The 16956-nt window shown below is 36.3% G+C and overlaps 3 protein-coding genes across 5 annotated transcripts; 1 reads left to right on the top strand and 2 right to left on the bottom strand.

Annotated features, from left to right (window-relative positions):
• Window positions 1-859: 859 nt before the first annotated feature.
• Window positions 860-1742, top strand: LOC122011780 (auxin-repressed 12.5 kDa protein-like). Of its 2 annotated transcripts, none has more exons than XM_042568160.1 (3): window positions 860-1032; window positions 1144-1375; window positions 1453-1742. In XM_042568160.1, exons 1-3 carry the CDS (start codon window positions 927-929, stop codon window positions 1487-1489), a joined length of 375 nt encoding a protein of 124 aa, XP_042424094.1. In that variant the 5' UTR covers window positions 860-926; the 3' UTR covers window positions 1490-1742. The 2 variants fall into 2 exon arrangements, with proteins under 2 accessions (XP_042424094.1, XP_042424093.1); XM_042568159.1 differs by having other exon boundaries at window positions 865-1032; window positions 1141-1375.
• A 623-nt stretch (window positions 1743-2365) lies between these two features.
• On the bottom strand, window positions 2366-6832 carry LOC122011779 (mitochondrial arginine transporter BAC1-like). 2 transcript variants are annotated; one of them, XM_042568158.1, is made up of 8 exons: window positions 6612-6832; window positions 5208-5297; window positions 3773-3874; window positions 3536-3640; window positions 3346-3438; window positions 3064-3264; window positions 2886-2984; window positions 2366-2802 (listed from the first exon to the last, which is right to left on the bottom strand). In XM_042568158.1, exons 1-8 carry the CDS (start codon window positions 6705-6707, stop codon window positions 2701-2703), a joined length of 888 nt encoding a protein of 295 aa, XP_042424092.1. In that variant the 5' UTR covers window positions 6708-6832; the 3' UTR covers window positions 2366-2700. The 2 variants fall into 2 exon arrangements, with proteins under 2 accessions (XP_042424092.1, XP_042424091.1); XM_042568157.1 differs by having other exon boundaries at window positions 2366-2810; window positions 6612-6831.
• Window positions 6833-9480: 2648 nt separating this feature from the next.
• LOC122011778 (putative E3 ubiquitin-protein ligase RING1a) lies at window positions 9481-16320 on the bottom strand. The gene is made up of 10 exons (XM_042568155.1): window positions 15910-16320; window positions 15768-15834; window positions 14092-14150; window positions 11469-11550; window positions 11216-11336; window positions 11063-11104; window positions 10425-10955; window positions 10229-10333; window positions 9936-10136; window positions 9481-9857 (listed from the first exon to the last, which is right to left on the bottom strand). Exons 1-10 carry the CDS (start codon window positions 16121-16123, stop codon window positions 9825-9827), a joined length of 1455 nt encoding a protein of 484 aa, XP_042424089.1. The 5' UTR covers window positions 16124-16320; the 3' UTR covers window positions 9481-9824.
• Between the last annotated feature and the right edge of the window lie 636 nt (window positions 16321-16956).

Below are 16956 nucleotides of genomic sequence, written 5' to 3'. Positions count from 1 at the left end.
AAACCAGCCTTCTTAGCTCCACTGAGAAGCATCCCGTCGTCTTTTAGTGAACTCGGGGGTTTTTAATAGGTTGAAATAAAAGTATAAATATGAAAATAATTTAAAACAATAAATGATGAAAGCAATCTTTAAGTAGAAACGGTCTCAAAGAGCTTAGAGGATTCTGCTGCTGTGCGCCGGATGTAAATGAGTATATACATGGATTCACGTGTTTAAGGCATTATAAATTTTTTTAACGGCAGTTTCATCACCCACTTCAACGGCAGGTTGTGTGAGAGAATGATTAACAGACTGCAACGGCGTTATTTACGTCGCTGTCACTTGTCAGTGGGTGGGCCATCACTTCGCCAGCGGGCCCACAGCTGACTCCATCCTTATCCGCTCCATTTAAAGCGCACCACCACTCGCATTCCTGTTTAAAAAACTACGTACGGACCAGCAACTAAAATATCTGCCGCCTTGCAAGTGCATGGTATTTTTCTAAACGGTAAACACCTTTTCTTTTCTTGAAGATTTGCAGATAACAGAGGAAGGTGGGAGGGAGGATAAGAACAGATGCGACGGCGAAGAATCACTGACTGAATTTTCCAAAATTCAAAGTCAAAGAAACAACTTAGCAAGGGCTGCTTAGTTCACAGTAAATAAACTAGAGTTAAAAGACTTTTCGCTGAATGAGAGTTTAAATTGTTACTCTTAAGTGCGAGTATATGATCGAGATTAAGGATAAAATAAGATAAATTTAAGATAAGACAGACTCTGATATGACTTGTCTGCCAAGAAAATCTTGTGAGGATCTAGAGTGTTAAGGTGAAGTTACCGAACGGTGACACTACCTATGTAGACGTCCATTCTATAAATGAGCACCAAGCCTTTTATTAGTTAGTTCTTAGTGATTCAAGGTTTGGGGTTAGCTTCCGCCGGTAGAAATGGTTCTCCTTGATAAGATGTGGGACGACGTCTTCGGCGGTCCTCAGCCTGATAAAGGCCTAGGCAAGCTGAGGAAGGTCTCCCCAAAGCCTTTGTCCATCAAAGGTCTCGCTTTACTCATGTCCATCTATCTCCTCGTGCAATTAAAATTTGAATTTATGTATCTCATTCAACGAGCAGCTCGGTTTTAATGAGAAAAAGTTTGCCTTTCAGAAGGGGAGGGCAGCAGTGAGGGCGGAGGCGTGTTCCACCGTTCAATATCTCTGCCACAGACGCCGACCACGCCGACCACTCCAGTAACGCCGTCGTCGTCCAGCTACTCTCCGACTCAGCGGCATGGCAACGTGTGGAGGAGCGTGTTCAACCCTGGCAGCAACCTCGCCACCAAGACTGTCGGAGCTCACTATTTCGACAAGCCCCAGCCCAACTCCCCCACTGTCTACGACTGGTATTTATTTTAAATATTTATATATATATACCATCATCTGAACCCGTATAAACCTGCATGCCTTTTCCACGTCGCAGGTTGTACAGCGGTGAGACGAAGAGCAGCCACCGTTGAAATTTATCTACTCCAGATATGGCGTATGTAGATCAGGTGAATACAAGCCGTGAACTGGAAGGAGATGTGTAGTGAGTTAGAGTACTGCGTCTCAAAACTTTGTTGGTAATCTGAAGTGTTTGGCTGCAGTTTAAGAGTGTGGGGGTTTGGAGTTTTTAAGTTTGTTCATATGTGATGCTTGCTGGCTTCGTGTATCGACTATGTGGTATGTACATGTTTGATAAATAGAACTCTACTTTTTCTTCCTACTGAATTCACAGGGAATCTGTAATACTGCACGAACAAAGTTTGCTTGGAACGTAAGATTAAATGGGTCTATCGAGGCAGCAAGTTGCATCTCAAAGGACACAGGGCTGCTTTGAAAATTCCAAGCAGCGTGTGAGCGAAGGAAGAATGACAAGGATAAGGATGGACTAGAACAGAAAGGGACTCGTTCATTTGGCTGAATAATTGGGGGTGTAAGCCATCAATAAAAACAATCAATGAGAAGACTAGATAATGATATTAATTGGGAATTATAAAGTTCTGACTAGAAACAGTGCCAAGAAGAAAAATAAAAGCATTAATAGCTAGGGATAAGGTTGAAGAGCAGTCTCTGTCGTCTACAAGGAGACGAGATGGGGGTGCAGGACGATCTCTGTCGTCTAGTGTGTTCGTTTACAATTTTACTGCTACAAAATCAAAGTGAAACAATTCGTCTTTAGCATTCAGTAAACGTACCAATTGAAGAGGCCAATCTATTCCCAATTTCAAGCTTAGTCATTTCTCTTGTTTGAGGTACGTGGCAAAAACTGATATAAAATAAAAAACCATAAATTTATTCGGATCTGAAATAAGAACAACTTAACCGTCCCACATATTACTTGATCAGTTCGATTGACAGAAAAGCTCAAGAAGTTCCAATAAAATAAAGCAAACAAATGTTGGTCGTCAAAATTGTTTTACACGAGCACAAATCTTCTCAATAACTAAACAGTAATGGAGCAGATCGAACCTGTAAACATCAGGCAGCTGAATTGCAATGGCTTGCTCGCCGCTCCAGACTTTGATGGCAACAGTCCTGAAAGATCCGCGGTGAGAAACCATAAAGCCCCTCAAAAAATAATGACGAACTGAAGCAATGATCTACCAATGGGTAACTAGCTAGTTTACAGTTCAAAGAAAAACATTCACTAAGCTGACGTTGTCAGCCTTTTCTAATTCCTAAAAACTTAGCCGTAAGCTCCCAAGTCACTATAGCAACAGCATTGGCCGGAAACGACCTCGCTAAGGTGGGCCCAAGACCAGCATAGCATCCACTCAAGCCAACTCTCCTGTAAATCTAGAGAGGAAAAACTCCATAACCTTCTGCAAGTATGCACATAATGAAGACACGAATTGCAAAAGGATACCATACCAATCTAAGTGTTCCAAAAGGGTTTCGATTAACATTTTGATCTGGTGAAGTCTGAATTACAGTTTTTGCAACATCCAATGGTAGAACAGCCAACCAGAACTGTGAAAAGAAATAGAAACAAAAAAAAAAAATTGTTAATACAAGTGATATAACTGATGGAAGACTTGTCTTTACTTACGGCAGTTCCCGAAAGTCCACCAGTAACGATGCCGATCCCTGTATCTATTAGAAGTTTCGAGTTGTGGCTCAAGGCAGATGGAGCAGAGTTTAATTGGCTATGCAAGTAGTGACGACTTAGCTCGTAAGTGCTAAAGAACACTGCATTGCCAATTGATTCTCTTAGAAAGGTTGGTAATCCTCCACGAAATAAGCCTCTAACCTGAAAAACAAGCATGTGAACACACCAATATATAATAATCAAAGATATTTAATAAAAGGAAATAAATAAATAAACCCTTACCCCTTCACTCTGAATAGTTTTGATAGCACAATCTAAAGGACCATTGTATTTAACAAACATCGATGCAGCATTCCCTTGAACTTGCATTCTACACTGGAAAACACTTAAACGCATATTAAAATTTAAAATGAGGAAGCAATATGATGAAGGTAACAACAACCTAGTTTAAAATGATGAACTGCCTACACACTTTTAGCAGTTCTGTTGGACATAGTATAAAGCTAATTATTGCTCCACTAAATGCAGCCGAAGGAATAATTACTCGAAGTTGTGGCTTCTTGCTGGGAATTTCTCCCTGTACGATTAACAAATCATCAAAATCACCACTGTCCATAGCAGAAAGAAAAAGCTACAAAAGCACCATAACAATTTAAGATTTGTGAAATCGTTGCCAGGGATAATGAATTTGTTGGTTATAGTTTAAAACCTGCAACTTTTGCTTCACTTGAGAATACATGCCAAAAAGAAGGGAACTCTCAAATGCCATTCCAACAAAAGATGATGATGCACCTTTATAGAGGCCTCTCACCTGCAATATTCAAGCATAGAGAAAGCTCAAGGAACTTGAGATCCTTGCAACTACATAGAACTTTAAGTACACAATTGAAACTTTGAATACACTATTGTAATATCAGTGAGCAACTTAGGAAGAAAAACTAAAATTGGATCACAAACATGATATGGAGACAACAAGCATTTCCACTTGATCTGCTAATTTGAAAAACTTTGTTACCCAGACTTGGATACGAGTATGGATCTAGGTGTTCAATACCTAACTTTCTAGAAATTTGGCATTTGGTCACTAAGGGTGTTAATATCCGACTCATTTATTGATTTCATGTTCGATATCCAACGCAACTGCAGGACAAAGAATCTAAGAACTCAGGTTGAAAAAAAAAAAGAAGTTTTGCTTTGACTTAGTCTGCAAGAATTTATAACTGGGTGTTGATATGACTTACAGCTATCACCAATAGACTTTGGAGACAATTGAGGTAAAGGAAGAATATGTCAGAAGTCGAGTTGAGAACTAGATGATTCTCGGGAATAATTGAGAGAATTAAACAAAAAAAAGCAATTATACCTGAATATATTATTAATAGTTATTCAGAAAAAATGAAGGAATCAATAAAGGCAAAAAAACAATTCAATTTCTGATTTATTGCTAATAGATATTCAGATTGCTCCATGGTTAAAAATAGCTGAATAAATAGCCATTCAGGAAGGATCAACCTCACAAGTTAATTCTGATTATTATTCAACCCTTTGATTAGGTTGCTAGAGATGGAGACGGACTTCCCACCTGGATACAGAGTCTAACCAATAAGAAAGGTTGTTGACGTAATTATTGAACTTACATTCCAAGAAGTATGTACGAGCCTTGTAAAGAATGTTGAAGCACTTGATAATTATGATAATTATATTTTAGAAGGTAGCCTCCGGGACACTTCTAGACAAGACTTGTACCTTCAGTACCATGTTAGAGGCTCAAAGGTTCAGTATTCAGATTAAGAGATCAGGAAAATGTTTCCAATTATCAGACATCCAAACACTGTGACTCAAAATTTAAATTTCTTCTAAAGATATCTTATGCATGTTTTGATCAACGCATCTCACTTTGTGGATCAGTTTGGAGAAAATCAAGACTATGTTAGCTCAAGCAAGTAGAACTATACAAAATCAAGGTATAATAGACTGGCAATGGCCAGGGAGAATTATTTTTTTATGTTAATGTTTTAAGCATCTATTCTTTACTCCGTACAAGATTGCCACCAGTAAAGCCTAACATATAACATATAGATTTCTGTTTATGAGAAGTTTGTTTCCAAGACAAATGAAGAACCAAATTAAGTTTGAAAGCATACTCCTTCAGTAAGCAAGATCCGACTACTGCAGTGTAGAGCATTCTTGTATTCTTTGACTTGTGTCTGTGTGTTATGAGCCTGCAACTTTACCTGCCACATAAAAACAATAAGGACCTATACATTTTTGCTAAACCATAGCATATAGGAAAGCGAGGCCCTGGCACAAAGAAGACTAACATGGATAAAAAATAACTCGCCTGAAAAAATTAATCAATCCTAAGTGTTTAACTATTTATTTGCATGGAAAGTAATAATCTTAGAAAATTGCAGAAAGTGTACTTCTCAAAATTCTTAGCTTCTTTCATATGCATAGATCCCAAAAGAGTGCAACTAACTCACAAAAATAATCTCAAGATGCCTTTTTGTTGTCCAAAGTAAAAGACGCTTCAAGAATCTACATTTTCTGATGAAAATGGTAGTATACCTCTTTCCAATGCACGATTTTGAACAACCACATACAGAAAAATTATTGTAATGGATATATTATAAATAGACCTCATGTAATTCATTGTATGTATGAATGTCCTCTAAGCTCTTCAGTTATTATTGAAAATTACAGAGCACCAATTAGATGCTTTACTATAACTTAAGGCAAACTCATCTCAAAAACATGAATAGATTTTTCTGAGCTAAAATTCCACTACCATCGATTTCAGGAAATGGTTGGTCTTTCATTAATAGAATGAAACTAATGTGAAACAGGAAACATATAAGAACTCACACAACCTATTAATTCCCAATGATTGAGCGTTCGGTATCACTTTCTGTCAAAGAACTAAAATTCCCCATGTTTAAATCACATGGGATTTGGTGCACTTAGTTGCACAAGTTTCTACCGCACAAGATGACGCTACAAGTTTTTCAAACACAGCGATAATGTTAAGAGTGCCTATCTTCTTCAATATTTTTGCTACACAGTTCAATCTTTACCATGCTCCACATGTTGAAGGAAACTATTTCCTTACATATCCAAACAACAAAATCAAACAAACAGAATATCCATATGACTTCGACAACTTTATAAAAAAATACACTGTCAAGTCACGCATATTCCTGGAGCAAAGATCGAACAAAGTTTATCAAAGGCAAACACATTGCTCCACTCAGGCCAGAAATGATGACGGCCTTCATCCTAGCTAGTCAACAGCCTCATCTGTTGCTCAAATCATTCTATTAGTTCAGATCATCAAGCAAAAAAGGGCATAAACACGTCCAATCAAACAATTTGAACGCTTCCCTGTTAATAGTACAAACATCCAGGATCAAATAGACGGCTCCTTGTAAGAATCACCCAGCACCTCATAGATCCAATGGAAAGAGGAAAAAGGAGCAAAACTGGAGGGGAAACCCTAAAGAAGAATTTAAGAAAAGAATACATAAAGCGGGAGCAGCGAAGGGACCAACCTTGACAGTGTCGAAGGGATGGCCGGTGATGACGGTAGCGATACCTGCGGCGAAGCCGGCCGCATATTCCTTGGCGGCATCGACAGCGGGGCTCATCGCCCCCGTCCCTTTCCTTCACCAACTTTTTTCTTTTGCCTGCTGACCTTTGCGGCATTAGTACCGCTGACGCAGCCGATCCATGATATCAGGGCATCTGTACTCGGGTTCATAGTACGGGGTCCGTGTTATAAACCCCACCTTCTAAACTCCGCCTCTACTATATGAATTTATAGTTTTTTAATAAATCGGTCCTAAAATTTTTAAATCGAATTTATATATATTAAAAATATATATATAAAAAGGATTTATGCTCTTGCAGGTGCAAGGGTCTACTACACTATTTTTTTTTTTTTTATTTATATTTTTATTAAATATTTGTTTATTTTTATCAAATTATTTTTTATATAAATAAATATATAGAATTTAAAATATTAATATAATTATGAATATTATATTTAAATATTAAATAATATTATATATATTGTAAATAAAATTATAAATAAAGAGGAGTAAAACGTATAAATAAAAATAAGTAAATTGATTGTGAATCATAAAAAAAAATTATGGAGAAGTTTATAATAGTGAAAAGAAATTTTTAAAAAAGTAAGATTTTTAATCAGGCAGAACATAAATCTCTATACGGATGCCCTAAATAGAACCACCAATGCAAAAAATTAATCAGAAAAAAAAAACAAAAATTTGGCAGAATTTGCTGTGTTCAGATGGGCTCCTACACGACACTCGGGTGATAAAAGAATCAAATGGTTATAAAAAACTTTATAATTTAATTATGTTCATTCAATTCAATGAGTATAGTTAAATAAAAATTAAATATTATAATAAAATTTTATTAATATTCACAAATAATTGAGAAAATTTATGCTTACAAATAAATTATAATTTAATTATGTTCATTTGATGTGTAAAAATAGATAAATAAATAAATACTCATAAATCTGAGTTATTAATATTTATAAAATACTAAGAAAATTTATGTTTAAATAAATAAATTTTTATTTAGTTTCTTTTTTAAAAAATACTAAGCAAATATATTATTTCTGTACTCAAGTCGAGTATAAAGTATCATTTGTGCAAATAAGAATAAATGTCCATGATTATGAATATTGCAGTTATTAACAAATGCATTGGACATTTTTCTTTTCCAAATTAACGTGTGAAATAAATGAGTGGATTAATTGTTGAAATATTTGTCACCATATGTAGAGATAGTTCTGTAATTCAAAGTAAATCATAAATATTTGAAATCTATACATATTCACTTTGCTCTTGCTAAGGTGAATCAAAATGTCATTTTGATATAAAAATCCATATATACTCTACAGCATATTCATAGTAATAGGGGCGTAGCCCGGATGTACCATAAAATTAAATTATCCAATTCAAAAATATTTTAAAAAATATAAATTATTTTAAAACATTAGTGTAGGTCGACCTTCACAAACTAAAAGTTTAAATTTTGAAATTAAATAGTTAAAAATTAATTTAAAATCAAAATTTCATGCTTAGTCTTTGTTTTATTTGAAACAACAATCCGTCAATCCCCAAAGTTTATCTATAACTCAAAGTCGAAGAATCATCTGTCACCTCATTTCGTCATAATATTTAACATTCTTAAGTTTAAGATTTCCATTTCAATCTAAATAACTATCAACTTATTAAAATAACGTTCATAATTTTTAAATCTCCTTTAACTTGTTTCTTGTTGACATGATTTCTTTTAAAAAACTAAGGGGAAAAAAGAGTTGAGTAATTTGAATTAGTCCAACAAATTCTATTTTTAAAATTTTAAAATAAGATGAAAATTTAATCCAATCAATGGAGTGGGAGCTTATGGGTTCCTTAACCCATTGACCTTGGTTTGTTCGTTCCAAACATTGTAGTGGAGAGACGGCGAAGGATCAAAATGTGGTGGTGATGCAGCATAATAACCGGATCGACCACATGGAGTCGCTCTGGGTGGCGCATGAGCAGCGTCCTTAGGACCTGTCGTTGGCTAACGAGGGTTGAATCCGAACGTGGACAACCGGGAAGCAGCTTCGTGATTCTGGATTCCTAATCCATCGCGTCGTCATCTCTCTTTTCCTCCGCTGCTTGCAAACATCTGTCGAGATCGTCTATACCCTCTGTTGCTCGTTTCAGATTCTTCTCAAATATTGTTGCGATTCACCAATCTTTACCCCTCAAATCGTTGCTTCCTCATTGTAAAGGGAAGTAATTCAATTTACATGAAAACCTAAGATTTTTTTTTTTAAATCTTAGGGAGAGCGGTCACACCCCCTCGCCCTCAAGTGACTCCGCCCTTGGTCATCCTACTCCATGTCAAGATCAGGGTCATCAATATTGATACCAATAAAAAAAAAACTTTAGCCTTATAATACAAATTCAGAAAAATGTTTTAAAATATAATGACCAAATAGAATTATCTAATTCCTAGGTAATCTAACACTATTAGAGTAAAAAGTGAAACTATCCTCTTAATGATCTTTTCAGGTTAATGATCTTTTCAGGACGGTCTCAGACTCTTTATAAGAGATAAACCATGAGAAATATTTATATAATGACATCCAACCTATGAGGATCCATAGAACCTAACACTAGAATACTCTAGAAGGGGATATGACATTTTCATTGATATCTGTATGTGTTGATTATACATTAAAATTGAAGGCTCTTTGAACAAAAGGCCATTATCTAGTTCTCTGGTAAGCATGTCTCCTCCCCTCCCGGCCAACAACAAAAACATTATTCTCAGACAAAAATCATGCAACGTTTGAACATTCAAGCTACTAGTTTTGGGTAATTCACAGTCTGAAACGATTTGTCACGCCAAAAATAAGTATATCCTGCAACTTCAGGTACATTATTAAGCAACGGCAAACAGTTTGAATAACCTCATTGATGATCATTTCTTAATTATCTAGACACAAGTCTAAAGCTCTGCAAATTTTAAGCCTAGTAAACATCGGGATGACAACTATTGTCTTTCATCAAGTTCAGTCCACCCTTCTTATCTAGACAAGCTTCTTGATTTCCCTACTCTTGAGATAAACTATAAGTGGTGGTTTGATATCCTTAAGTATATTGGGGGTATATACTTTACTTGCTTTGCATCGTCTAAGTCAAAAGAGCAGGTTATGCAATGCTGAGTTTTCTCTACCTCTGAATTTTCAGATAGTATACCAAAACCTGGGAAGAAAGGACGTGTCATTGATAAAAAATAATAATAATAATAATTACTGAGATACACCAATGGAGAAATCTCACCAGCTCCCCTTTATCCCCAGTATAAGAAGCGTAGAGTGTCCCAAGAGATTCTCCTCCTCCCAATATCTTCAGACCTGTGGAAAAATCAGTAGATGCATTGTCTACTACGCTGCCAGACCTGACTGCCAAAGACTCATCTTGAGGCTTCCTCACAAATATTTCAACTTCTTCAGGTTGTGCAGATGCCTGAAGTGCAATGAACTGCAAGTACACATCCATAGACATAAAATTAGAAGAAATATATTCCAATTCAAAAAAATAAGTAATTTTAACCAAATAGAAAAGTTAATTACTTGGCGAAGATGTGTAATTAACAAGGTTTGCCTGCAGCTAAGATACGGTTGTTCCAAATTTGGCATACTCTCATCCAAAGGAACCATGATTACGTGTACATCAAACTGGAAAACAGAAATCACAGACCACTGAGTGTTTACAGATATTGTTATGAGCCACAAGTGGTATAAAACAAAGTTTAGCCTTCCTCTTTACCTCCTCATCAACTTCTTCTAGATTGCGCAAGTAGTCAGCCAATTTGCCCATGCCCCCTCTTACCAACCTACCATTTGAACTGCTAGAACTATTATGTCTGGTTTGACTACGAGTACCATTCTTCCCCCAGGCGAGAATCTCTCTGCTTCTTGATTGCAAAGGTGATGCACTAACTGGCTCTCTGTTAATTTCAAAATCCTCATTTTCCTCACTGCTAACATTGACACTGCCTAATGTCCTAGCAGGAGAAGATTGGGGTGTTCCCCATTCCTTGGGTCTCTTTGGCCTCCAGTCAGGAGAGGGCTCATCTGTAGCTGAAGAAGCTTTGGTTCCATAATTGCCATTTGCATCCGCTTCTTCATCAGAGTCAGCATTAGCAGTGTCGTCACTAGCAATATTTTTTCTGCCTCTACCACGCAGATAACTTCCTTGTGATTTTCTTCCAAATGATGTACTAGCTCTAGTTGTTGACCTTTTCCGACCAAGAGCTTCGGATTGACGTTGAAATGTTTCAGCTATATATAATTGTATCTAGTTTGAATAGGTGATAAATATAAAAAAGTGGGTCAGAGAAACAGAACTGCAAACCACTGCATTCTAAATTTAAACTTCATTGTATCTTTAGTTATATAAACTACCTTCTGGTTGCGGGATCTCTCCTCTTCAAAGAAAGATAGTTCCTGCAGCCACACAATAGGACTAACAATTTCACTACACAAGACAAATAGCTGCAATAAGAATGACAAAAACTTATAGATAAAAGAGTTTCAACTTAATCGAATCTGGTTTACCTCCTCTTCATACTTGTCAATATCCGGATATAATGCTGCTATAAGGGCATCATATTTTGGATCATCCCTTAAAGAACGCCGACTTGCACAGTGAGTGCGGCATGCAGGACATTCATTATTTCTGCAGAACAATACATCAAAGACTAGTTTGCTTGCTAGGAAATAAACAGAGATGGTAACAATACATGATTTTCAAAACAGCACAAGGAAAATGATTACTTGCATATGCACAAAGTGAGGACTTCCAACATACCCAAGTCTCATTGATTTGTCAATACACTCTCTACAAAAGCGATGAAGGCATTCCATTACTGTCCTTGTCTTGCGGATTATTCCTGACAGTTATCATGAAACTTATCTTTAATGTAATATTATCACAAGAATAATTACAAACTCATCTAAAATATAAGCCAGAGTGCAAAGAGAAAATAATTTCATCTTTGCTTCTCAGTCGCATGGTACCTGAAAACAGCTTCATAAAAATAATGCAAAAGAGCCATTATTGTCCTCATCAAGAAAAAAAAATAGCAATCGCGCAATTTTTGTTTTACATAAATGCATGCATGACCTGCATTTTGTCTGCCACTCCAACACTTAATTCTGAATAAAAATTTGAATTAAACCAATGAATTACTGAAAAATAATCACACTGATAAATAAAATGAATTCCAACATATAGCACCAATGAATTAAAACCAATTTTTTTCTTTCTCTAGGAGATTCTAGATCATATTCTGTAATTTCTTTTGAACTTCTCAGTCGAAGCTCTTGAGATACTCAATGTCTTAAAAAAAGAATGGAGCACCCATAATATATGTCAATCAAACTTGGATGATAGAGTGATTTGGAAAACCATAGTCGCTTCTTAACTATTGAACCCTTTCATCAAGATAATTTGACCAAACATTTTGACTATGAAAATTTTCCTTTGCCTAATTTTTTAAAAAATAAAATTTAAATTTTGTGCAGTAATTCACACTTTAAATTTAATGTATTTACACTCTCATCAATAGCACAATATCATATACGAATACTACATTCAATTGAAAAAAGTAATGTTCAAAAAATGCTGATTGAGATAATCCTTAATTACAGCTATGGTAGAAAAATCATGTCCTACTATCTCCAACACTAATCAATACGCCATCATAGGTTTCTCTTTATCATGATGATATAGTTACAAGACATTTTTTCTACTCACTCAGTGCAAGAACTATCTCGAGACTATCATAATTTTTTCTGATAGGTTGTGGATAATTGATACTGATAGTTAATTCATCAGGTCTATGACCACACTGATTTTAGAATATGATTGTTTCATCTCTTTACTTTTCTCATTGCTCTTTTTCAAAGTTCCATAGTATGGCTCTGTTGTTTTGCAAAATGATCTTTCAAGCAATTGTCAGCAAAACATCTAGAAATACTTATTGACAAACAGACAAGAGGGACTGTTTAAAAAAAGTTACCCAGAGTTTTAAAAAAAATACTTAGCAGTCCAAGAGTCAGTTTATAAAATTGAAAATTAAAATTTAGCCAAGACAGGCATGACACCCCCACTTTATTTTCTCATGTGTGAGCTAATAAAGGAATTTCATAGGCTAAATGAGTGAGTTATAATTAACTTGCTTAAACATTTTCCACTAGTTTATCATCCTAATAAATTAATAGGTTACATTAACTCTATCATCTAAGGCAAAAAGTGGCAATTGATAGGGTTGCCTAGGTGATGAAGTGGCCATGATTAGGCCTCACATGCTTGATTAGGGATGATTCTGAATATAAGAGCATTCACATTAACTTCCCTAAACACAGAATTTACCTTAAATTTTACATTTTACGTGAAAAAACATTTGCATCAATTACTCTATCCATTCCCTAAATTCAGATTTCATAAATAGTACTTCTTCAAATTTAGGGAATGAAATCCATTCCCTAAATATTAAAATATCATTTAATTTGAGAGAGAGAAAAATAAAGGGAATGGATTGGGTAATAAAAAGATGTACATAGGGTGAGAGAAAAAATAATTAAAAAAGTGGAAGAGAGAGAGAAGAAAATAATAAAAAAATAAAGATAATGGAAATATTAGGGTTGCTGATGTAATACTAGTGAAAAATGATTGTCTAAATTTAATAAAATGGGTGGTTTACCCTAAATTTTAGAGATATTATAGAGAAACTGATATGAATGCTCTAAGTCATAGTTTTATATCTAGATGGAAGTTAAGCCTAAATGGTGAAGGTTGTCGCCCCACTTCAGTCTCATATTATGAAGTGTGAGTTAAGAAAGGAGTTTATAGGTTTAGATGAGCATAAGTATTTTAGGATTGTGGATGAGCTGTACAACTCTCTCGTGAAAATAGAGGATAACAACTTCATATTGATTAAACTGCAATTGGCTATTTATCATAGATTTCACCAAATTGATAATTAATAATGCAAGACTTTGGTGATTAATAATCAATTAAACAAATAAAAATACAAACAGTTATATAAAAGAAGCATTAATGTCAATAATCTTATAAGAAAAATAGAATAAAGGAGAAATAGTGCACCACCACAAAAGGAATAGAGAAACACTAGATTGTGGTAACCCCAATTATATAAAAAAAGATTCCAAATCCTAAAGTGTGGTTTAGCGAGCACGCTACCAATATAATCTTATTTTAGTTTATCTGTCCCCCCAAACCCCAAGTCTGTCTTCTCGAGATATACACAGTGTTTAAAGGGCTTGATCATTATGCATTCATCTCTAACTAACACGGCCTCATAAATAATGTAGTGATTACAATGTCTGTTATTCTACATTACCACAAACATGAAAATTTTCAAAGATCATGTCACAACAAATTATCCATAGGGGGGAATTTACCGTACCTAAACAAATAGGACATCGCACTATTTCCCGAACATCAGCAACTTTCACAAAAAGAAATCTGAGAACAAAAAAAAGAGAGTTGTGAATCTAGGCAGTAACTTAACCTCCAAAAGATGTCAGTTCAACCAAAGCAAGAGAATACAATTGATAATGTGCAACATATCTACTTAAAAAATGAGGACTAACATTAAAAATACACATCATTGAAACAACGACAATGATGTATACTTGATTTTGGCAACTATATAAAATAGTCACGCATGACAAGTGAAGATTGCCAACAACATATTTCTGTTTTAATTCTACAAGACAAATAGGCAGAGTATATTAGCAGGTCTTATGCATAGGTTTTACCACTTAATATAGGGCAGAGTCACCCATGGCCATCAAGTAGCGTAAATAAAGCAGCATTTTCGGAATGAATTTACTGATCAGGTTGGCATTTGCTGCAAAAAGTAAAACCCAATAGCATAGCAAAAGAAATCATGTATACATTTAGCTTGGCGTGTAGTGGTGTGTAAAAAGGATAATACTCTATTGTAGCAAAAAAATGATTACGCTCGCCCCAACTCATCCTGAGGTTGTGTGAATGGAGGTAAATCAAAGGATCAACTTATAGCCGATCACCAAGTGGTTAGAAGGTGGGAGGAGTTTTTTTTTCACGAGGGCATGAGCCCACCGGGAATTGACCACTTGCCCCCACCAAAAAAAGGATAATACTCCAAAACCTAGTGAGGATGGGAGGCAAGGCAATCATGTTTCAGGAATTGAGCCTATATGTTTCATTTTTACAATAATAATATTCGGTCTTACAGACCTTAGTATCCTGGATCCTGAAGTGTAAATATGTATTGGGACAAACTTACTTTACAGAATGACAAAACGGTATTAAATATTTAATCAGACTGTTCAGAATAAGAAACAATGGACCCATCTATGATAAGAGCCTGAATTTCTGACCTCACGACACGCCAAAGCCCATGCCGGTATACAAGACTACAAGAGTAAAAGGATCAAATCTACATTATATATGATGAACGTCCTAAGATACCACTAGCTTAGCTTGAAGAACGAAAAAAAATAATATAAAAGGACAGACAAAAGTGTCAGAGAAGCTTGCCAGAGAATGTTGACAGGAATAAAATCTATAGTTAGACTATTTGATAGAAGATGGCTCTATCATAGATTTGTAGCTTATATAATATTTTTCTACCAAAGACCTTAGGCAACTAGTGATGATACACAATCCTGGGCTGAGGAGAGACGTGCACAAACTACGATCACCAGACAAGCGAATTAAGTTAGAAAACTACTCAAAGGTAACCCGATTGTTTTATTTTCTCAGCAACTTCAAGTCTTCAATGGCACCTAACCATCGATCCGGTAGAGCTACCAATATTCTGATCGCAAACATAGGCCATTACACATGCATAACCATTAAAGAAGCCCATTGTGAATAGAAAGAACGACCAAACGCCCACGAAGCTGGCATGCGCGAGGCACAAAAAAAAAACATTTCTGTAGGTTTGGCAACGGAGGATGGCATCTCATATGACAAATCCGACGCCACCCTCTCGGCCGCTCCAGCCCATCAAAAAACCAGATGCCAGCCGAGAGGAAGAGGCTCGCAACGAACGCGAAAGATAAAGAAACGTGGTGAAAATGGATAGCGTACTCTGGCGAATTCGTTTCGTCGTACTCCTCGTCCGACGATCTAACCTCATCAATCCGGCCATAGAAATCTGCAGGGAAACAGCAACGGCGGTGAGATCGAAACAGATAAGGAAGAAAGAAAGAGGACTCGTCGAGTTCCATACCCTCCCGCCGTTCCTCAGCCTCCTGCGCGAGCTCCTTCTCCGAGATCGTCTGGGCGTCATCGCCAGCTTCCTCGATGCCGGAATCCTTCTTCTGCTGCAGCATCGCCAGGGCGTCTAGGCCAGTCAGGGAGGCCTCGTCAGAGGCGGCGATGGGGTGGTCGGGCGGAGGAGGAAGCGGGCGCGGGCGCGGGCGCGGGCGCTTGTGGGGGGCCATTCGTTGCTCACCTTTTTTGGAAAAAGGTAAGAGACGAGTTGCTTGAGGGGCAAGGAAGAATGGGAGATGAGGTGGGGAAGAAGCGAGCGCTTCGCTTTATGTTCAAGCAGAGGAAGAGGGACGATGCTCCTGCTCGCTCCGCTTGCTCTTCTCGCGGTCCGACGTCCAACCCGTACTTATCGACCCCCTTCTTCTCCTTCTGCGCCGAGGTTAATACTATCAGCTTGACCACATTTTGTACCTGCCTTCTGATTGATGCAATGTGCGGACCTCATCATTTGGACGCTGGAGGAAAAATTGGGTGTAGCCAGGAAAGCAGTGTTAGATTATTCCAAATAAACACAAACGTTCGATAAACGAATAGGCACACGACTTTTGTACGTTGATCAAACCAAACACACTGATCTTCAAGCAATTTTATAACGAATAAATGAAATATGTCATGACTTTTAGAGCATTATATTTTTTGTTATTTATTTATCATGGAAATTTAAATCCTTTGACGCTTAGAATATACAAGAGAATATTTTTGTTATCTACCATGTTAACGTTCTTACCTGTCAATCTGGTTGTGTCCATAGTTATGGTATTACGATAGAATATTCAAATTATCATCTAAATATTCACGATTCGAATCTCAATTACGATATATTTATAAGACATTTTCTTTCAAATAGGGGACGTAATTAGAAAATACTAAATTTCTAGATTAATCGTCGCGTGCACTTCTCAATTTATTCTAATGACCGATAGGAAACTTTTATAAGATCAAATTGATTATCCAATGATAATTAATGAGACTAATTATAATTATCAATTTTTTTATCAGTCCA

The sequence above is a fragment of the Zingiber officinale genome, chromosome 8A, assembly GCF_018446385.1.
Source record: "Zingiber officinale cultivar Zhangliang chromosome 8A, Zo_v1.1, whole genome shotgun sequence".
NCBI lineage: Eukaryota > Viridiplantae > Streptophyta > Magnoliopsida > Zingiberales > Zingiberaceae > Zingiber > Zingiber officinale.
The sequence above is the reverse complement of the archived record's forward strand: the minus strand, read 5'-3'. Positions and strand labels throughout refer to the sequence as shown.

Coding starts and splice junctions, on each gene's coding strand:
- LOC122011779 (XM_042568157.1), bottom strand. CDS start 6,707: ATGAGCCCCGCTGTCGATGCCGCCAAGGAATATGCGGCCGGCTTCGCC. Junction 3,439..3,535: donor GTCCAACAGAACTGCTAAAA/GTGTGTAGGCAG, acceptor AGTGTTTTCCAG/TGTAGAATGCAAGTTCAAGG. Junction 3,265..3,345: donor AAACTATTCAGAGTGAAGGG/GTAAGGGTTTAT, acceptor CTTGTTTTTCAG/GTTAGAGGCTTATTTCGTGG.
- LOC122011780 (XM_042568159.1), top strand. CDS start 927: ATGGTTCTCCTTGATAAGATGTGGGACGACGTCTTCGGCGGTCCTCAG. Junction 1,033..1,140: donor AAAGCCTTTGTCCATCAAAG/GTCTCGCTTTAC, acceptor TTTGCCTTTCAG/AAGGGGAGGGCAGCAGTGAG. Junction 1,376..1,452: donor TCCCCCACTGTCTACGACTG/GTATTTATTTTA, acceptor TCCACGTCGCAG/GTTGTACAGCGGTGAGACGA.
- LOC122011778 (XM_042568155.1), bottom strand. CDS start 16,123: ATGGCCCCCCACAAGCGCCCGCGCCCGCGCCCGCGCCCGCTTCCTCCT. Junction 11,337..11,468: donor GACAAATCAATGAGACTTGG/GTATGTTGGAAG, acceptor ATTGTTCTGCAG/AAATAATGAATGTCCTGCAT. Junction 10,334..10,424: donor TAGAAGAAGTTGATGAGGAG/GTAAAGAGGAAG, acceptor TCTGTTTTCCAG/TTTGATGTACACGTAATCAT.